We start from the raw sequence: 22,563 nt of genomic DNA, 5'->3' as shown, positions 1-22,563 counted from the left end.
CCCTCTTTCACAGAACTGAGACTGAAATTAGAAACTCTGAGTTAACCTGCATAAAGCCCCAGGCCCCGGTGGACGTATGTGTGTGCGCACAGACGCTGCTCCCTACCGTGGGGAGTTGAATCCACTATCCACTGTGATGCTGCTGCTGTCCATGCTGTCTAGTCGTGCCGAATGGGTGGCCCTCTGGTTGCTGCTGCTGTCGGCTTCCTTTGGGGCGAGCAGGGTGAGGTTCTTCTCAAATTTCCTCTGCAAGTCTCTTTCCTTCTCCCTCTCCAGGAGCCACTGCATGGTACCTACATCGTCTCTGTTTTTCTCCTCCTCTGCGTTCTTGTTGGCCCCTTCCTCAGACTCGTCGTCATCAGAGACGTTGTAATAGTCGAAAGAGGCCTCCTGGTTCCCCACGGACTCCTGCTGACGCTGGGAGGCCGGCAGGGCAGGGGCGGCCGAGGTCCCCAGGGACGGCTCTGGTTTCTCGCATCGGCCTGGCAGTGTGTCGGCAGGGGACTTCGGGTGCGATTTGAGGAGGGACAGGGTTGATTTGTGATAGCTGTTTACAGACAAGGTGCTATGAAGAGGTTTGAACAGTGTGTCTTTGCTGAATATCTCTTTCCTCTTGTCCAGGGTGCTGGGCTCGGCGCCGTGGTGCTGGGTGAGGCGTCCGTTGGCAAGGCCTTCGACTACCGCGCCTGGAGTGATTGGGCCCCCGCCCGGCCCCTTTGGTGACTCTTCCTTGTGCCCTGCAGGCTCCCTGGAGGAATGAGGGGCCTGCCTGTCTGACAGAGGCAGCTTTTTCACCCCTTCCACCAGAGTCAGAGTGTCGTGGTCCTCTTTGTTCTTCCCCAGAGGTGACGGCGCCGTGAGCACCGTCTCACTGGAGGTGTTGCACTGGAAATAGTCATCTGCAGCTGTCTTTGTTGGACAAGAGTTGAGTTCACCAAAGGATGGCAAACTCTCTGGCGCTTTGCCTGGCTCCAAGAGGCTGCAAGCGCTGGGCGGTTCCTTGCTGCCACTGACTATTTCTGGAATACACACCTCTTTATAGCTTGCAGACGAAACGTGAGCCCTTTGATGACCGACAGTCTGTGCAGGCCTTAAAGTACTGTCGTCAATGTAGGATTGGCTGGGGGTCTGGTCATCTTGGCTACAGCCTTCGGCCAGGTCTTCAGGCGTCCCCAGAGAAGAAGCACCCAGAGGGCCTTTAGAGTTATCCATCGATCTGGACCTCTCCTTGGCCTTGTTGGATCTCTCGTTCCTGGACCTTCGGTCCTGGGTATGGCTGTGGCTTCGGTGCACTTTCGAGTGGGAGCTTCCCCTGGAAGGCTCAGGAAAAGGCATCTCAGTCCTCCTTTTGGCCAGTTCCCCAGACACGTCCCATTCTGGGGTCATGGGGAAATGAGACTCGATCACGTTCGGGTTGCTATGCATGATGAAGTTATCCCCTTTGTGTTCGATGATGAAGCAGCCCTCCCGGGGGGCCCTGGTAAGAGGATCGCAAAAGTCATACTCCCTGTCGCCCGGGATATCCAGATGGGAACCATCGGACGGGTCTCCCTTGGACACTCGTGTCTTGCTGTGCGACCGAGACTTTCCGTGGGACTTGCGGTGAGTCCGGCTCTTTTTGCTTCTTCCGCTGTGGTGGGCGGAGGACCCGGCTTTACTCCGGTGCGCCTTCTCTTCTTCAAGTTTCTTCATCAGGGCAGTGTGCCGCATGACGTTTTCCACGGTCAAGTCCGGGTTAATACGCCTGATGATCTCCATCTCCACCTCCCGAGGGATGGTGGTCGGCGTGTCCTCGTCTCGCAGGGGCCACTCTTCGGGAGGAAACTGGGCGGAGAAGTTGGCTAGCTGCTTGGTCTTGTCCTTCTTAAAGCTGAGCCGGAATAACTTGAGCCCGAATTTCTTGGACTGCTTTTCACCGTCCTTCGGTTTGGAGAGGGTTTCCGTTTTGTATGAGAAGTTGACAGTACTTTTGCTCTTTTCAGTGGCTGGCACCTGGCAGAGGGAAGGAGGGCAGTAAGGGTCTTTGCAGTCCTTGGCGGGCTTCCTCTGCAGGGTGGCCGCGTGCAGGCCATGCACGTCTTCCCTGCAGCAGTGGCAGGAGTCGCAGTGGTTCCTGGGCAACGTTCTTTCCCTGACGCAGCCTGAGGCGGAGGGCGTGATGGTCCCCGGCTGCGGAGAGGTACACTGAGACCGGTCAGGTATCCTCTCGTCCAGGTGGTACCATTTACTGTTAGTTCTTATGAGGGAAGGAGTTATGAAATAAGTCTGCGGGGTGACGATGAAGTAGCCATCAGGAGTCGGGTAGATCTTCCTCTCCCGGACCAGCGTGTTCAGAGTGTGCCGAAGAATTTCTTGGCTTGGGGTGGGAACACCTGAAACCAAAGGACACACTCATGAGAATGGAAGGAGAGGGGTGTGGTTGATCCTGGAGTGTTTTGAGTCTGCTTATGGACTGAATGGTGCCCCCCCGCCCAAATCGATCCCCATGTTCAAGCCCTAATCCCCAGGGCAATGCTACTAAGAGGTGGGAGTTTTGGGGAGGTGATTAGGCTCAGATGAGGTCATGAACTTGCAGCCTCCGTGATGTGCCTTTATGAGGAAAGGAAGAGACTAGAGCTCTCTCTCCGTGATGTGAGGGTACGACTGTCTGCCAACCAGGAAGGACGCTCTCACCAGACACCAAATCTGCAGGTGCCTTGATCTTGGATTTCTTGGTCCCAGAACTGTGAGAAATAAATGTCTTTTGTTTCAGCCGCCCAGTCCATGGTATTCTGTTATAGCAGTCCACATGGACTAAGACAGAATCTTGTTAATTTTGCCCAGCTTCTAAGTATCATCATACAGCAACCTAGCAGGATTCAAAGGTGTTCATTAAGTTTAACATGAATCCTGGTTTTCTCTGATAACTCATGGAATTGTACTAACAACAGAACAGGAAAAGATAAAAGCTGGGAAGAGAAAAATGGATGCAAGATGGAATTAAGTGGTTACTGTTGTTATAAACCTTTACTAAACTGAATTGCTCAAGACAGAATTTTTTTTTGGCTGCCCTGCAAGGCATGAGGGATTTTAGTTCGCCTACCAGGGATTGAACCCGAGACCCCCTGCAATAGAAGTGCAAAGTCCTAACCACTGGACTGCCAGAGATGTCCCAAAGACAGAGTATCCCTAAAAGAAGAAAAAACGTTTTCAGTGTCTTGTAAGTTTACAGAAAAGACTTTCAATGAAAGCAACTAGGAAGTCACGGTTGAGAGAGCCATCCTGGTATTGAAAAGAAATCTAATATATATAGAGGCTACCACATTCGCTTGAAGCTGCTCCATACTCTCATTCCAAGATTGAGTTTATTTAATAAACTTAATTTTATAAATTATATAAAAGGTCAACTAGACTTGACCACTGTTTAGGATGTACTCTCCAATTTTGAAATCATCATCTTCAAATTCGAATGTGATTATAGCACTGGTGATAGTTAGGTGAGACCTTCCTCCTTCTTGTCATAAGCCAGCAAAAGGAAGGTGGCAGGAAAGTGAATTTTTCAAATTCATAGGCAGAGAGCTCTAATAAACACACCAGTGAAGGCTTAGAGGCTCTTACATCCATCTGATCGCTGAGTCTCAAGCCGCTGTATTTGCTAGAATAGATGTTCCAGAAGAAAATCACAGATGCTCTTTTGTACACTGACTGTTTTCAGAGTTTTGTGTGCCCATTTAAGCGCTGTCTTAATGCGCTTAAAGAGACTATTAAGAACATACATTCTTCACAGAGTATAAATTCTCCAGGCTGTAGCGCGTTTAATCTCTTTAATGTTCTCCTTTCCTCAGTGCCACAAATCAAGGGTGATCGTATTTCTAAGACTGACCTGAATGATATAATTTGGAAATAGGTCAGGTGGAATCATCCTGGCAGTACGCAATGGTGTCTGACCCACAAAAATGGCAATTTCAGGGGAGACCGAACGCTCGGGCTCCTGGGTCAGACTGCAAGGATCCAAATTCCAGCTTCACCACTGGTAGCTGACGTTACTGGTTGAATTAAGTCTGAGTCCCCCTGCCCCCCATGTTCCTATGTAAGTCCTAATCCCCAGTAGCCTAGAATGTCACCTTATTTGGACATGGGGTCTTTACAGAGACAACCAAGTTAAGGTGAGGTCATTAGAGTGAGCCCTGATGCACACTATATCTGGTGTTCTTCTACAAAGGGGAACCGTGGACATGGAGTTATCACACTGAGAAGAGGAGCCGGTAGAAGGCAGAGAACTACTAGCCCCAGGGAGAGGATGGGACCGATTCTTCTCTCGCAGCCCTCAGAAGACACCAAGCAACCCTGCCCATATGTTGATCTTGGAATTGTAGCATCCAGTAGATGTCTGTACTTTGTTAAGACTGCTCTAGAGAACTACTACAGCTGGTATCTCCTTAGGCAGCTTGCTTAACGACTCTGAGCCTCGACTTAGTGTCACAAAATGTAGACAATAACAGCCTGTGCATGCTTAGTCGCTCAGTCATGTCCAGCTCTTTGCAACCCCATGCACTGTAGCCCACCAGGCTCCTCTGTCCATGGGATTCTCCAGGCAAGAATACTGGAGTGGGTAGCCACTCCCTTCTCCAGGGGTCTTCCCGACCAGGAATAGAACCCAGGTCTCCCGTACTGCAGGCAGATTCTTGACTATCTGAGCCACCAGGGAAGCAGGACAGCAATAGTACCTGTCTTCAGGGGGATGATGTGAGTTTAAATGAGTTTAATGTATGTAGAATAGTGCCTGACACAGGGAGTGCTCACAAATATTAGCTACCAGTAGTCTCAACTTTGGGTCAGGACCCATGGAAACTCCGATTACCTTCAAAGAGCATTGTGTAACTGCCTAGAATAACTGGGTAAGCTGAGAGGTTTAGGCTCCCCCCGTCCTTCCAAAACTATAAAAGTAAAATACAAAAACACTAGAAATGGCCTGCAGTTCTCAAGGGGAGAGAGTCCATGCACGATGGAATCTACATATACAGAGACGTAACAGATGCAAGTTCCATCTCTGGGTCAGGAAGACCCCCTGGAGAAGGGAATGGCTACCCATTCCAGTATTCTTGCCTGGAGAATCCCATGGACAGAGGAGCCTGGTGGGCTACAGCTCATGGGGTGGCAAAGAGTTGGAGATGACTGAAGCGACTTAGTACACACCCATGCTTCAGAAGTCACCCTTCGTGACCAAGGCAGAAAAGGTTTAACAGTACTTCTGAATGATGTATCGTTTAACATAATTATTTAATTTTTGAGCAGCACGGTTTCCTTTTTGTTTAAGGCTCTCCTCTCGAGAAATGTATGTTGTGTTTTATGCAAATGTATGTTGGTTATTAAGGCTGATATAATATCAAAAAATTTTTAAAACATTGTATGGTAGTTCATGGGAAATAGATGGGGAAACAGTGAAACAGTGTCAGACTTTTTTTGAGGGGGCTCCAAATTCACTGCAGATGGTGATTGCAGCCATGAAATTAAAAGACGCTTACTCCTTGGAAGGAAAGTTATGACCAACCTTGATAGCATATTAAAAAACAGAGACATTACTTTGCCAACAAAGGTCCATTTAGTCAAGGCTATGGTTTTTCCAGTGGTCATGTATGGATGTGAGAGTTGGACTGTGAAGAAAGCTCAGCACCAAAGAATTGATGCTTTTGAACTGTGGTGTTGGAGAAGACTCTTGAGAGTCCCTGGCACTGCAAGGAGATCCAACCAGTCCATCCTAAAGGAGATCAGTCCTGGGTATTCATTGGAAGGACTGATGCTAAAGCTGAAACTTCAATACTTCGGCTACCTCATGCGAAGAGCTGACTCATTGGAAAAGACTTTGATGCTGGGAGGGATTGGAGGCAGGAGGAGAAGGGGATGACACAGCATGAGATGTCTGGATGGCATCACCAACTCGATGGACGTGAGTTCGGGTAAACTTCAGGAGTTGGAGATGGACAGGGAGGCCTGGTGTGCTGTGATTCATGGGGTCGCAAAGAGTTGGACATGACTGAGCGACTGAACTGAACTGAACTGATGATAGTTTCTGTTCAAAACAAGAATGAGTTTCAACTGAATTGGGTTGTAACTCAAGCCATATATTTGCAATTTGTGAAAGCCAAAATACAACAGAAGATGAACAACTTAGCTCCTCTGCCCTGTGAGTAGCCCTACAAACTATTCTAGTTCGGCTGAACAACTTCAGGGGGCAGCAGCTACACAGAATACAACTTTCAGGATAAGACATTATTCACATTAGAGTCTCACAAACGACAACCACTAGAGCTGTGAACCACAGCACTAGATGACAAACTCATATTTGAAACTGACTCTGTCCTACATGGTAGTGTACTTTTGATTAACATTGTTAACGGAAGTTTTTCAAAAACGGTAAGCCTTATTTAGAAGAATTCATGATTGACAAGTTACTACGATATTACAATAAAGGAAAGCTGAAGGGTCATTCATAAAAACAGCTATTATAACAAAAATAGCTATAGCTATTATAGCTATAAGACAAAAATTTCACTATAGAATCTGCTGATTGGAGGTCTTCCAAGTGCTGATCTTAGAAAACTCAGGAAACTACACGAAATCATGACTACAATGTAATCATGTCTACTCATCAGGAAGAACACGCTTTCTGGTTGTTCACAAATGAAGGAATAAGAGTTTCCAGAGAGAATTTACAGTAAAGTTTTGACGTGGATTTGCAAGTACACCAATCAAATAATGTTTAATTGGAAAAAACCAAGTAGAAACATTCCCTGTCCAATCTGTTTTCCATACCCTTAACTGGGAGTTTTCAAAGCTTTAGCTGAAAGTCACTGATACCTATGATTTTTATTTTACTATTAAGCCTCAGTATAATGACAGATATTTCCAGTTGTCTGTGAAGTTCAGGGTTCCACTAGAAATCTGCAGGGCTCACTTGTAAAGGGATGGCTGTGATGGAGACTGTCAAGGTTTGCACATTCCATCACGTCCAGATTCCAGTCCCAAAGTTCATCATGAGTTCAGATTCTGTTGGTGTAAGGAGCAAAGGTAAGCTCTATATTAATATAGGGCTGGAATCTGACCTTTCTCCTTGCCCATATCTTTCCATCTCCCAAAGCAAAAATAGCTATTTAAATATACCGCATGCCGATGGGAGGTTATTTAGACGTATATTGCTTTAATCTTGCAAATCTGACAAACTGCTGACACACATGCTCATGTTCTGCATGGTGAGAACTTTAGACTGAAAACTTAATGGGTTTCCTCGGATGATTTCTTTGTGTTCGTAAAGGACACTGACCGAGGGAGAATTCAGTAGGAAGCGATTTACGGGGATGAATTGGAGACAGAGTACAGCACAGATCAGTGCCAATAGTCTCCAGCAAACTCCAAAGCCAATGGCAAGTCCGTAAGCAGTCACTTTCCTCCCAGGAAGATCCATGTGTAACAACTTAACATGTACTGGTCCGATTTAACTGATCATTCTGGAGGAATAAGGACCTATTTACTTATTCTTAATAAAAGTTTGGTTGATTTACAGTGTTGCACTAATTCCTGCTCTGTGGCAAAGTGATTCAGTTACACATACATATATATATATATGTAGATATTCTTTTTTATATTCACTCCCATTATGGTTTATCACAGGAGACGAAATACAGTTCCTGGTGCTATACAGTATGACTTTGTTGCTTACCCACTCTACATATAATAGTATGCAGACCTATTTAGAAGGCTGAAAAGCAACAATTATTCTTTTCAGATCCTTTTAAAAATATCCATATTTCTGTAATGTGAACTGGTATATAAAAGTTGTTTTCAAAAATTCAAGCAATACAGAAGCATGATAAAAGGGCTTAAGTATCAGCCTACAGATATTTTCACTAGAAAACTTCTTACTAAAAACTCTTTAGAATGTGAATGTCCAAAACAGGAATAGAGGTCAAAATCTAGACTATTTTTTTGACTTTTATGCATTAAAAATAAAAGTTTGAATATTTTAATAATATTCAGTTAGACTTCAAAACTTTATTCTCAAATAGTAAACTATGAAAAAGTAACTAGTCTTAGCTTAAAAACAAAAATATAAATATGATAGCTAAATCCTTCCAAACTTTTAGAACTGTCATTGAAATGAATTTTTCAAATAGAATTTGAAGAGTATTAAGCTTTCTAAACTGTTCTCTTCTGAAGCAGCTTAAATGACACCAAAAGAAAAGCAGAAAATCAAAGGAAGGGAAGAAAAAAGAAGGGAGATAAGAAAGGAAGAAAAGCAAGCAAGCAGGCAGGAAACAAAACTTGCATGGAATCAAGATGCTCATGTACTTTAGGAAGGTTGAGCTGTAAAAGTTACATGGAATTGTGGTAGTTTTTACAGGCTTCTTTGTGGATCCTGATTTAGTTTCTTGCCCTCAGTGCCAATGAAAAATTATTAGAAGGTGGCAAATTATTTTTGAAGTAACACTGATGCCTTGATTTTTAATTGCGGAGCTAAGAAAAGTCACTGGTTAGTTTTGGCAAAGACTTTTTTTTTCCCTATTGAATTTAATCATGGGATGAAGTGTCCATATAAAGTCCCAGGTCAGCCAGAGTGCACATCCATCTGGAAAGTACATCACCCTTTTCCTGTTACCTGGAAAACAGGTGGTCAGGTGCTCCATCAGTGCTTCTTGGGTGACAGGTTTTCTTGCCGAGTTCATTGCGGAGATGGCCAAGCAAAGGATTTCCCCAAGTGGGATAAACTGAGATTGACTGATGGGAGACATACTGATTGGTGATACATCACCTGTAGAAAGACAATTACCAAGTAAGCAGTTCGTTAAGACCAGCCACTTGTCACACACACACACCTTCAAACACACACACACACACACCCCTCCCGTGACTCTCACCTATTCCCTGTGCTGCAAATACAGTCAACCCTCAACCCTGAAATGTGTTACTGCCCCAGCCACGTGCAGACGTGGAAAGGCTTGCACAGAACAGCGTAAGCTTCAGCTGCCTCCACAAAGAAAACTTGCCTTTAAAACCTGAGCTCTCGTTGGAATAGACTTACTACTGAAAGGTGTGCAACTGTGAAGCTTTTTTCCAATGATCTGTTTTGTTTTTTTTTTTTAACTTGGAGCTGATTTGTTTAATAACTGTCATTCACATCTTGACAAGTGCACTTGCGGTAACTTGAAGATTCATTCATTCAAACTCTGGGTGCCCTCTGCACATCAGCATCTTCTGGGGGCTTGAGAAGCACCTGGGAGAGTGAATAAGCTCCCTCCCACCAACATCTCTGCCCTCAAGCAGTTTCTATGTAAGTGGAGGAGACAGACAGACGAAAAGTTCCCTATGCAGAAGGCTGAACAATAATCTGGGGCAGAAGAGGAGAGTGACGTACACACCTGGAGGTGAGGATGGGACTGAGAAGCAGGAAGTGAGAGGTTTTTCCCGAGGTCGTGTAGCCTGAATCTGGTGCTGAAGTGGGAGTGTGCCTGCAGCCTGCGAGGTGCAGGGCTATTTTCTGGGGAGCCGCAGAGAAGGGGGACAGGTATGGAGGGACAACTATGAGCAAAGAACTGAGTGACCAAGGGCTTCATCCTGAGGGAATTCAAGGAGTGAGAGAGTCAGACGTGCATTTCAGGAAGACATGCCGGTGTCCACGTGGAGGATGCGCCTACCATCCAGCAGGGCCTGTGGCCTCCCGCACACATTTGGATCTGAAAGAGCAGGCGGGGCAGGGTGCAGAGCCAGCAGCGAGGGGCCCCACACGGTTCTTGGGGAGGTGGCAACACTGGGTGCATGGAACTGGCTCTCTTGCTGCAATCTTGTATCACAGTGTGATTTTCAAGTCGTGTTCTGAGAAAGGATCCCCAGCGTTCCCCAGAGAGGCTTCTGGGGGCAGGCAGGGGAGCCCCTACAGAGGGAGAGGTGGAGGGCAGGGAAATCCCTCCTGACATCTGGGGGCCACCTGTTCCCACCTGGGGTTCTGTAAGGTCTCGCTTGAGAAAGGCCGTTCAGAAAGGGGGTGAGGCTCTCCGCAGAGTATCTGTGAGCTTTGAAGCTTCTTTTTCACATGGATTTACATAATCTCTCCTCCTCTGCTTCCAAGTAGGATCTCACCCTTGTAATAAATCACCCTGATGCACCAAAGCTGGACTCAGGCCAGCCTGTGCACTGAGCAACCCCTCTCCACTGCCTGGCAGTGTCTGGGTGCCCTGGGGTGGACCACCTCCTGTGTCCAGACACGACCTCTAGCTTGACTGGGGCAGAGAGAAGTCTCGAGGGCCTTTGGGAAAGAACATGAACCTTGCTTTGATGGACTGGATGGTTTGATGGATGAAACCAGGCAACAGCGCCTGGGGATGAAAACCACGAGGTGAGAGGTTAAGTCTAAGAGGTGCACCAGATGAAGCAGTGGGACCCCAGGTCAAAGGCTGAAGCCTGACGCCCCCGACCTCGTCCCCAAGCCCAGCTCGGTCCAGCGCTCCCCTCTCCCCGGCATCCCTCGGGCTTCAATCAGCTCTGCTGTGGCTCCATTCTCTGTAAGACGGGTCTGAGAAGAAGGAGACATTTCCCCTACAACCAGGGGGCAGTGCCCAGGTCCAGAACAGCAGGTGGCCAGTGGAGATAAAAGCCAGCAGAAACCAGGAACTGAACCCACAAACTGCCAGGGCCTGTGGCATGTACATCTCACAGATGGACAGACAGACCTTGGAGAGATTCTTGCAAATATCTGGCGGGGTAGCAGTGGGCAGAAGCTGGAAGACGGAATTTCGGGCTGTTCTCAGGATCTGAGTTTCACTCACTGGCTAGTGAAGCTCAGTTCATATCAATGACTCAAAAATGACAGAATCATGTGGGCCGGGACCATCTCCGTGGGCAAGCTTGCTACTGCCTAGAAGACTGTATTTAAGTCTTCAAAAGACTGTTGTACCCTTCACTCAAACACAACCTTATTCCAAAGGCTTCTGTGTGAAAGATGAATGACCGGTGGTGCTGAGATGCAGTGGAGTTGAGGGGCGGGGGCGCGTCTGGAGCGACTGATGTTCAAACCCCCCTCCCCACGGTGGCCCCATATTTCAGTCATAGATACTCTAATGATCTCTCCCGTGCATTCTTCTCTCCCCTTCCGCCTTCCACAGAAGAGGATGAGGGCAGTGAGGCAGGTTTCTTGCTGATTTGCTAGGTTGGCCACATGGGGTGATTTTATAAGTCAGATGAAAACAACAATGGGGTCAGCTGACAAAGGACGGGGAGATCAAAGCACCTTCCAAGCGTATCAGTGTATCGCTCGGGAGGCTAACCCCTTCCAGAATTTGCCTATCATAATTATCGTAGTCTCAGAAGACTAAAGATCCAAAAATACTACATATTTTCTTTTAAACGAGGGTCTATTTTCTGATTTTGTATAGGTGAAAGGGAACTTGAGCTTTCCGTAAAAAAGGAGTGACCACTAGCAAAACCACCTGGTTTAGGTCATGCTAGTCCTTATGCTTTTAGCAGAAATTATTTAGTTTAACTAACAAAGGTCGAACATTTAGCAGTCTTCTCAGTTAATCTCTTTGCAGCCAATTGTAAGAGGCAAGGAAGCCTTAAGTGTCCGAAATGCATTTATATTGAAAAAGCTCCGTTTCACTGTAAGGCTGAATATGTGGAATGACTTTAAACTCAGGATAGAGAACCAAATGAAAGGTGGATGCTCTGAATAACTCTTCCACATCGTCTTTGTTTTCATACTGCACTAAGTACTTGGATGTGATCTCAAAAACGACAATGATCTCTACTCGTTTCCAAGGCAAACCATTCAATATCACAGTAATCCAGGCCTATGCCCCAACCAGGAACACTGAAGAAGCTGAAGCTGAATGGTTCTGTGAAGACCTACAAGACCCTTTAGAACTAACATCCAAAAAAGATGTCCTTTTCATTATAGGAGACTGGAATGCAAAAGTAGGAAGTTAAGAAACACCTGGAGTAACAGGCAATTTTGGCCTTGGAATACGGAATGAAGCAGGGCAAAGGCTAATAGAGTTTTGCCAAGAAAATGTGCCAGTCATAGCAAACACCCTCTTCCAACAACACAAGAGAAGACTCTACACATGGACATCACCAGATGGTCAACACCAAAATCAGATTGATTATATTCTTTGCAGCCAAAGATGGAGAAACTCTATACGGTCAGCAAAAACAAGACCGGGAGCTGACTGTGGCTCAGATCATGAACTCCTTATTGCCAAATTCAGACTTAGATTGAAGAAAGCAGGGAAAACTGCTAGACCATTCAGGTATGACCTAAATCAAATTCCTTATGATTATACAGTGGAAGTGAGAAATAGATTTAAGGGACTGGATATGATAGATAGCGTGCCTGATGAATTATGGACGGAGGTTCGTGACATTGTATAGGAGACAAGAATCAAGACCATCCCCATGGAAAAGAAATGCAAACAAGCAAAATGGCTGTCTGGGGAGGACTTACAAATAGCTGTGAAAAGAAGACAAGCAAAAAGCTAAGGAGAGAAGGAAAGATATAAGCATCTGAATGCAGAGTTCCAAAGAATAGCAAGGAGAGATAAGAAAGCTTTCCTCAGCAATCAATGCAAAGAAGTAGAGGAAAACAACAGAATGGGAAAGACTAGAGATCTCTTCAAGAAAATTAGAGATACCAAGGGAACATTTCATGCAAAGATGGGCTTGATAAAGGACAGAAATGGTACTGACCTAACAGAAGCAGAAGGTATTAAGAAGAGGTGGCAAGAATACACAGAAGAACTGTACAAAAAAGATCTTCAAGACCAAGATAATCATGATGGTGTGATCACTCACCTAGAGCCAGACATCCTGGAATGTGAAGTCAAGTGGGCCTTAGAAAGCATCACTACCAACAAAGCTAGTGGAGGTGATGGAATTCCAGTTGAGCTATTTCAAATCCTGGAAGATGATGCTGTGAAAGTGTTGCACTCAATATGCCAGCAAGTTTGGAAAACTCAGCAGTGGCCACAGGACTGGAAAAGGTCGGTTTTCATTCCAATCCCAAAGAATGCTCAAACTACTGCACAGTTGCACTCATCTCACACACTAGTAAAGTAATGCTCAAAATTCTCCAAGCCAGGCTTCAGCAATACATGAACCGTGAACTTCCTGATGTTCAAGCTGGTTTGAGAAAAGGCAGAGGAACCAGAGATCAAATTGCCAACACCTGCTGGATCATCGAAAAAGCAAGAGAGTTCCAGAAAAACATCTATTTCTGCTTTATTGACTATGCCAAAGCCTTTCACTGTGTGGATCACAATTAACTGTGGAAAATTCTGAGAGAGATGGGAATCCCAGACCACCTGACCTGCCTCTTGAGAAACCTATATGCAGGTCAGAAAGCAACAGTTAGAACTGGACATGGAACAACAGACTGGTTCCAAATAGGAAAGGGAGTACATCAAGGCTGTATATTGTCACCCTGCTTATTTAACTTCTATGCAGAGTACATCATGAGCTGGGCTGGAAGAAGCACAAGCTGGAATCAAGATTGCCGGGAGAAATATCAATAACTTCAGATATGCAGATGATACCACCCTTATGGAAGAAAGTGAAGAGGAACTAAAAAGCCTCTTGATGAAAGTAAAAGAGGAGAGTGAAAAAGTTGGCTTAAAGCTCAACGTTCAGAAAACTAAGATCATGGCATCTGGTCTCATCACTTCATGGGAAATAGATGGGGAAACAGTGGAAAGAGTGTCAGATTTATTTTTTGCAGTTCCAAAATCACTGCAGATGGTGACTGCAGCCATGAAAATAAAAGACACTTACTCCTTGGAAGGAAAGTTATGACTAACCTAGATAGCATATTGAAAAGCAGAGACATTACTTTGCCAACAAAGGTCTGCCTAGTCAAGGCTACGGTTTTTCCAGTGGTCATGTATGGATGTGAGAGCTGGACTGTGAAGAAAGCTGAGTGCTGAAGAATTGATGCTTTTGAACTGTGGTGTTGGAGAAGACTCTTGAGAGTCCCTTGGACTGCAAGGAGATCCAACCAGTCCATTCTGAAAGAGATCAGCCCTGGGATTTCTTTGGAAGGAATGATGCTAAAGCTGAAACTCCAGTACTTCGGCCACCTCATGTGAAGAGTTGACTCATTGGAAAAGACCCAGATGCTAGGAGGGATTGGGGGCAGGAGGAGAAGGGGACGACAGAGGATGAGATGGCTGGATGGCACCACCGACTCAATGGATGTGAGTTTGAGTGAACTCCGGGAGATGGTGATGGACAAGGAGGCCTGGCATGCTGTGATTCATGGGGTTGCAAAGAGTCGGACACAACTGAGTGACTGAACTGAACTGAAGATAGAGCATGTCCCACTCCAGTCCCACCCCCAGTCCCATCAGCCATCCGATATCCACTGTGCCCATGTGTTTCTCTTCTCTCCAATCCATCTCCAGTGCGACCCCTACCCCAGGCCTCTGTGCCCCCTCAGCTGGTCCATCACAATAGCCTGATGATTCCTAACCCTCCCTCCTGCTGCACACTCCCTTCTCTGCAGAGCAGCCAGGTCTTCTTAGAAAAACTGAAAACATGCCGCTGCCTGAAATTCTCCACTGCCTGCTGTGCCTAGGAGGTGGGGACTCCAGCCAGGTCTACACTGGCCTGTAGCCTGTCCACCCACCTCTGCGAGCATCCCCCAGGCCCTCCCCACCTCCACCTTGCAAAGGGCTCACCACCACTGTTGTTCTTTGAACTCACTCACCTTCCCCCGACTCACAGCCTCTGTCTTTGTTGAGCCCCCATCCAGGGGGCTCCTGGCACTTCTCTCCAGACGGGCTGCTTCTCCTTCTCTGGGTCTCCTTTTAAACGGGGCCTCCTTTAGGAGCCCTGCCCAGGGCACCAGATCTAATGCTATCCTAAAACCACAGCACACTCCCTCTCATGTTACCCAATACTGCGGTTTTTAATAAGAAATAATTGTTTGGTCTTCGTCCTCAAGTCTGGCACAGAGCTCCTAAAACCTGCGCAATTTTCTAAGTGATGAGCGAGACCAGGGTATCTTTGTTGGAGAACCAACCACGTGGTTGTATGTGCATGCTAAGTCACTTCAGTCACGTCCGATTCTTTGCAACCCTATGGAGTATAGCCCGCCAGTCTCCTTGGTCCATGGGATTCTCCAGGCAAGAATACTGGAGTGGGTTGCCATTCCCTTCTGCAGGGGCTCTTCCCAACCAGGGATCGAACTGGCATCTCTTTATGTCTCTTGCATTGGCAGGTGGGTTCTTTACCACTAGCGCCACCTGGAAGCCCAACCATGTGGTTAGAGGGCTGGAACTTTCCGCCCCGCCCCTGACCTCCAGGGAGGAGACAGGCACTAAAGGCTGAATCAATCCCTAATGGCCAATGACTTAATCAAACATGCTTATGTTACGAAGTCTCCATGAAAACCCAAAGGATGGGGTCCAGAGAGCTTCTAAGATTGCTAAACATGTGGCAGCTGGGGCAGGGGTGGACCTGGGGAGGGCATGGAGCTCCATGTCCTTTCTTTACACCCTGCACTGTGCATCTCTCCCATCTGGCTCTTCCTGAAGTGCATTCTTTTACAATCTTCTTATTTTAAACTATTGCTTACTGTAGTAACTGAAAGGTTTCTCCCTGTAGGCTGCTCCAGCAAAGTAACTGAACCCAAGGAGGGGGTCATGGACGCCTCCAATCTACTGCCTGGTCTTTCAGAAGCACAGGCCACAATCTGGACTTGCCACTGGCATCTGAAGTCGGGGTTGGGGTGAGCTGGGGTGAGGGCAGTCTGCGGACCGAGGCCTGAACCCATGGGATCTGATGCTTTCAGACAGATGGTGTTGGAATTGCAGTGAACTGTAGGATACTCAGCTGGTGTCGCAGACTTGCTGGTATAGTGGAAGCGCCCCCCCAACACACACACACACACACACACACACACACACACACACACAGGAATTGACACCAGGGCCTTACCAAGCCCCGTCTTCACTCTCTGAATGCATGCATGAGTGCTTTTGTGTACCAGTTCACTGTCTGTCTCACCCCCTAGAACACAAGCTCCGTGGCAGAAGGAAGGTGAACCCCACATTCCCACTACGCTCTCAGTGCCTAGAATAAAGCAGAGCCCACACTAGACACCCAGGACATGTGTGATGAATAAATGAATTTCCATTTATAACAAAATCTGAAGGAACGCTCAGGGTACTTAAAGGGTTTTGATTTTACTCAAATATTTTGCTGAATAATTTGCAAAACAAACACAAAATTTAATGAGAGCCCAAATGTACTTAACCATGCAGTTTCTAAGATTCTCCCTGTTAATTTCTCCCCCAAAACATAGCAGTTGCCAGAGAAAAAATAACTATATATTACGTGAGGATTAAGACATGCACTTAAGGAATAAAAGGAATTATAGGTATCAATCAACCCAACATAACACATTATTCAAGGTTACCATGATTTTCTTTGGCTTTTAGGTCAAACCTACTTAAAGAGCCAACTAGTCACTCCTAAAACATACTACTAGAAAATTCTTCCAATAGGTGGACCACATTTATGGTCAAAGAAGAAAACAAGGGAATATAAATACTGCTATAATGTTACTGGTCACCATAATCTACAGAAATAACCACATTTTGCATAAACGATGAATTGTTACTTGTCTAATTTATAGGATGGATTTTTCTACTGCCAGAATTAGTTCTGAACGTATTCATAGAGACAACTCCTGTAAAAGCTCACAGCTACTTTGTGGGCTAGCCAATTCATTCTAAACTGCTATAATGCTGTCCTATTGTTCTAGAAAGCGGGGATAAATAGGTTTTATTTCAGCTTTATTTTCTTACAAACATCCATTTAAGTACAGTCCTCAGGGGACATTTGTCAAATCCAGGATTGTTCAGATCAAACCAAGCACAGTGCCTTGGACTGAGTGAGCGTTGAGCAAACTTCTGTGAAGTGAATTTAAAATGCGAGAAGGCGTGGCAATATTACAATTCTAAGTACACATCTTCGATTTTAAAAGCATTTCACATTCAATTTCAAATATCTCCATGAATATGTGGCCACTGCTTTCATGTAAGGTCAGCTGAGAAGCATGGGGGTGGAGATAAACGCATCCATGGTAACGGGAGAGGGAAGGATGGAGGGGCTGGACCAGAGGCAGGAGTGAGCATGCACAAGGCTGAGCTGGGGAGCTGGGGGTGTCCTCTGGCATGGCTGGAGCAGGCTGGGGGTTGAGATGGAGAGAACCGTAGGAGCCAGATCCTGGGTGACCAGAAGGCTGAGACTTTACCCCTGATGCTGATGGGAACTCTGATATTTATACAGAGGAATTATCTATACATGACATGTTTGTGTTAGAAAATCAACTCTGGTGCAACTGTGGGGAACAAACCAGTGACCGTTACCATCACTGAGAAATTGACAAAGAGGGTCTGGGACAACAGGCAGAAATCACCCACATGCCAACTTCCTCTTTCATCTTCTACAGCTGGTGACTTATACCTCAGAAATATAAGGAAAAATGCACGTGCGTTTTTACTATTTAACTCTATCTATTCTCCCTTCCAACTTCAGGCCAGTTACTTTAGCTGGAATTATTTTTTAAAAATCCTCTCTCACATAATTCATCCTTTCAAGAAATCTTAGAGTGTGCCTCTTAGATACCCCAAACCTCTGGGCACTCGAGTTCCAAAATTATTCCTATCTTGGTTCTTTTTGTAGGGGAAAAAAAAGAGCTATAATAAAGCTCAGTTCTCTATGAATGCCATTTTCCCCCCAGTTGCTATCTGAGGTTCTCTGGGCTCCACAACCTTTGCATATGGTGGGGACACAGCTAAGGCGTGACTTCCATGGCAACTTACATTTGTCCCTTCCCAGATGACACTCACAACTTTCCAAAAGATACCTACCAGAAAAGCAAACTTAAATCTATTTCCTTTCATCTTAAAGAACCCATATTCATGCAACTGTACATGAAAAGGAAAGCCATAATTTTTCCAGGTGGATCACATCACAATGAACTACAACCTTGCAAGTACCCTAAAGTTCATCTTCTATCTTAGCCTTCTTTAAACAATCTCCCCCCAAACAAATACTAGCATTCCCTTGGAATTATCCTGTTTTCCTGTTTATTTTTAAGTGCTGTTTTCCATTGTAAATGTCAACTCATTCTGTATTTAGGATTCAAAAGTTACCTTTGACCCTAATGAAGTTCATGAAACAAAGCAACCTCCTTGTAAATGTAGTTTTCAAACTGTATTAATTTATCATTAGGAAATTGCCAATAAAAAAGGCTTTCAGGAGGTACTGTTAAATGCCTAGGCTCTTTTAACAAAATGCAATTATCCACTCTGAGTCTATTTCCTCTCTGTAAGATGAGGGTTTGGATGACACGGTTTCAAAGATTCCTTCAGACTCAAATCTGATTCTCTGTCAAGACAGCAGAATTCTGGCATAAAAGCATAATACAATATTGCTGCTGCTGCTGCTGCTGCTAAGTCACTTCAGTTGTGTCCGACTCTGTGTGACCCCATAGACGGCAGCCCACCTGGCTACCCCGACCCTGGGATTCTCTATTTCCATCTTGTCGGAGAAAACAATTTTAATGCCCATCCAACCTGAAAAAGTAGGATTTAATTTTTTTAAATGACAGAAAAATAGGTTGGCTCTGAATTTTTTCCTTGTAATAAAGACTTCAGAATTTACTCTTTCCTAATTCAAAGTCGTGCTCCTTAGAACCAAAGGGTGCCTGTTTTTGTTCTGTGGACTGCCAAAATTAACACTAAAGTTAAAATTATAGATGCCAATAAAATCAGGCAAGAGTACTGGAGTGGGGTGCCATTGCCTTCTCTGAAGAAACTTCTAATGAGAGTTAAGTAAGAGTGGTCACAGTGGCAGACGGCACATGTGCACAAATACAAATGGGTTAGTGTCCACGGTTATCACCTATTTAGCAGTCCGTCTAATGCAGAGATGCACTAGGTAGGTCTAATGCAAATCAGCTGCTTCACTGGCTTGCAGAAGAAACCTGTTATCTTCCCCAAGCTACAAGCTTTCATTAGTCATATTAGCTAACACTCTCATTACTGAGATTGGACTATTGATAAAAATAAATAAATAAACTGTCTGAAGATAAGCAGAGATGGACAAACCACAAAGGGTGGAGAATCAGATAGAGAAGACAATTGATGGATAGGGAGAAGTGAGAGCTCCCTGGCTTAGGAGCTGTCTTCACCATCAGCAAGGATGATGACTGCCATCTCTGACCACAAAGACGGAACACGTCTGGACCATGCCACTAGTGCAATAGATTGTCAGCTGAAAAGTCAGGATGGAAAGAAGAGCCATTGGGCCAATTTATCTGTTTCTGTAATTCACAGACCTTTGCTAAGAAGTCTCCACATCAACCCACGTGGTGTGTATATTTAGGCACTACAGAATAAACCTATTGATATGTCAAGGCACTCAAATGCTGTCGAGCAAATACGTACTACATATATAGTTGAGGCAAGGTAAGACCCGGCTAGCCAGTGAGATAGGGCAAGGAGATGGCAACCCACTCAAGCATTTTTGCCTGGGAAATCCCATGGGCAGAGGAGCCTGGAGGGTTACAGTTCCCAGGGTGGCCAAGAGTTGGACACGACTTAGCCACTAAACAACAACAAACCACTGAGATGTTTTCCATCAGCAGTCTCCTCGCTCTCTAGTCCCTCACCTAGAGCTAGGTTTAAGGCCGCTTACCCCCAGCAATAAAATCACAATGAAATATCAGTCCTAGATGACCACAGGGAATAAGAGCTCTCAGATGTCATGTAATTCTGTAAGTGAAAGTCGCTCAGTTGTGTCCAACTCTTTGCGACCCCATGGACTATACTGCCCATGGAACTCTCCAGGCCAGAATACTGGAGTCGGTAGCTTTTCCCTTCTCCAGGGGATCTTCCCAATCTAGGAATCAAACCCGGGTTTCCTGCATTGCAGGCAGATTCTTTACCCACTGAGCTATCAGGGAAGCCCCAATTCTGTAAGGCACTTGGCTAACCAGAGTCGTGTTTTCCTTTTCTTTGTTATAAGCACGTCATATAAGACAGCATCTAAATTTCTATTTTAAGCTACTTCTCTTCCGTCTCCATTCTGTATGGGAACCTAGCCTGACAACAGAGACACAGCAGATGCTCCAAAATCCATGGATGCTACTTCTCAGCTATAGTTCAATATAAATCAATCTAAAATTTCCAGAGTCACTCTTTCACTCTTTGTAAGTTAGAATCACTATAGCTAATTCTCAACCTTTGTAGTCTTTGCTTAATCTGTTTAGGTCCTAACTACACTGTGACCAACTTCTATAAAATACAATCATAATAGAACAATTAAATATAGTTCAAAAATATATGTTGATAATTCCCAAATTAAAATCAAATCATACAGAATGACTACGACCATCTCCCCAAGGACTGCACATCTATCACCCCTTCCAACTGTTATTGAAAGAACTATAGACAGGTACACAGGGAAGAGAGAATACAAAAAGCCAGACACACGTGCATACACACAGAGGAAACTCCCAACTCACTGCACCAGAAGTAACTTTTCTTTCAAAAGTATGGCATTACAAGACAGTGGTAGAGGCCACGGACTTTGTTAGCCAAAACTTTAAGTTCAGAGCCCAGTTCTGTTCCTCATTAGCTGTGTCATTTGGAGCAAGTTAATTCTTTTTTTTTTTTTTTGAGTCTCACTGTCTTTTTTCCTAAGGTGTACACTGTGATGCTCACCTCATAGAGTTATGGAAGGGATTAAATGAGATAATGGATGCTGAGTGCTGACATGGTCCTTGAGACATAACAGATATTTAATAAGTAGTAGTTAGTATTAAAATGATCATCACCAAGCTCACCTAAATGTATTCAATTTACTCTTCTATGATGTTTGAATTTCTACTAATAAAAAATAATTTGATCCTTTAAAAAAAGCTTTTAAGAAGTAATCTAAGGCATCAGTGAGAAACAGAGAGGGCAATAGTCATTCTCACTCTGGCATGAATTAGACTGATTAGATTGCTCACCTCTTGATTCTTACCTGTGAGCATGGGCACCGAGTGAATGGAATATTTTGCCTGGAAGGCAGAAAAGTTATGATATAACCTATTATAACATATAGCATTTATAATATTAGGATGTATTATTGGGCTGGAAAGGATTGGGAAATATCCATTACACAGGGATTTTGGAAATAGAAAAACACTAAAAGATGGGAAATTGTTTGGCCAGAGTCACAGGGATATAGAGAAAGCTGGCCTATTTTAAGATTTTTGGCTGGGCCGATCTTTTACCTAAGAAAGGGAAAGGAAACTCAGCACTTCAGTACCCTGATGTGCTAGATCAGTGATGCTAGGAGTTAAATAATTTCTAATGGAATCTGGGATGCAAAGAGTCACCATGATCATTTCCTCTAACGAAAACATCCCACAGAATTGAAACAAGTGACTGCCATACAAAACATCAGAACTCTTTGCAACCCTATGGACCTTAGCCTGCCAGGCTCCTCTGCCCATGGAATTCTTCACACAACAACACTGGAGTGGGTTGCCATTTCCTTCTCAAGGGGATCTTCCCAACCCAGGGATCCAACCCAGGTCTCCTGCATTGCAGGCAGATTCTTTACCATCTGAGCCACCATGGAAGCTTACTCCCTACTTAAGAACAGTTTGTCCAAGAATATTATTCTTTCTATTCAAGTAAATCATAACCAGTGTCCATATTTAAGGGACCCACCTTCACATCTGGTCTTAACAACAATCCTTTACCAGCAGTGTAAGGTGCTGTCTGTAAACATACCTCAAGGTAAGAACAATTTCTAGAGTTACACTTAACTCCTGAGGTCTACCTCAGCATTAACCCATCCCGAAGAAGACTATTTAAATGAACAAACAGCATTCTCACCCTCTATGACAAATTAATGCTTTTTGAACCATCTCTGTTCTTAATCAACTACTTACTGCCCGCTTTCCATGTGTAGGCAACTGCTAGGAGAAATGAATTGTAGAGGAAGGCACAAATCTTGATCTTTGCCTTCAGCGGGCTTACAATTCATAAGGGGGAAACATGATATAAATGTGTAAAAATACAAGCAATTATAATATGTTCGAATTACTGTTTAAAACATCCTTAGAAGAGATATACAAAGAAAATACTTGAATAGCTAGCAGATTAACTCCCATAATAGCAATCTGGTCTAATTACATCTATCCATCTATCTATCTAGAGAAGTTAATTCTATAATAGGACTAAGAAATGACCTCCTACAATCAGAGAAACCCTTCGTGGGAAGCAGATTTTGAATAAGGTCTTTAAGAATGAGCAGAATTGATGGGTGTGGGGACATTATATTCTCAATATGGTATGATGTGACCAAACATCCTTTGAAACTGACTCAACATCCTCAACTTTGCTTTGAAGATGCCAAGTATTAGTCACAAGGAAGACACAACTTCACAATGAAGGAGGGAACGAGCATTCTTTCCTTCAGTGAAAGGGTGAACTATGGGGGTGGATATGAGAGCAAAGAGATGTTCAAGGGGCC

At 44.7% G+C, this 22,563-nt stretch overlaps 1 protein-coding gene across 6 annotated transcripts in view; it reads right to left on the bottom strand.

Annotated features, from left to right (window-relative positions):
- The window catches only part of STOX2 (storkhead box 2), a 194,388-nt gene that overhangs the window by 9,472 nt on the left and 162,353 nt on the right, over positions 1–22,563 (bottom strand). For all 6 annotated transcript variants that reach the window (XM_069573196.1, XM_069573194.1, XM_069573198.1 and 3 more), the window contains 2 exons: positions 8,633–8,785; positions 107–2,372 (listed from right to left, as the gene is read on the bottom strand). In XM_069573196.1, coding sequence (XP_069429297.1) covers positions 107–2,372; positions 8,633–8,785 — 2,419 coding nt within the window. The remainder of the gene's footprint in view (positions 1–106; positions 2,373–8,632; positions 8,786–22,563) is intronic.

This window comes from Ovis canadensis, chromosome 26, assembly GCF_042477335.2.
Source record: "Ovis canadensis isolate MfBH-ARS-UI-01 breed Bighorn chromosome 26, ARS-UI_OviCan_v2, whole genome shotgun sequence".
Lineage (NCBI taxonomy): Eukaryota > Metazoa > Chordata > Mammalia > Artiodactyla > Bovidae > Ovis > Ovis canadensis.
The sequence above is the reverse complement of the archived record's forward strand: the minus strand, read 5'-3'. Positions and strand labels throughout refer to the sequence as shown.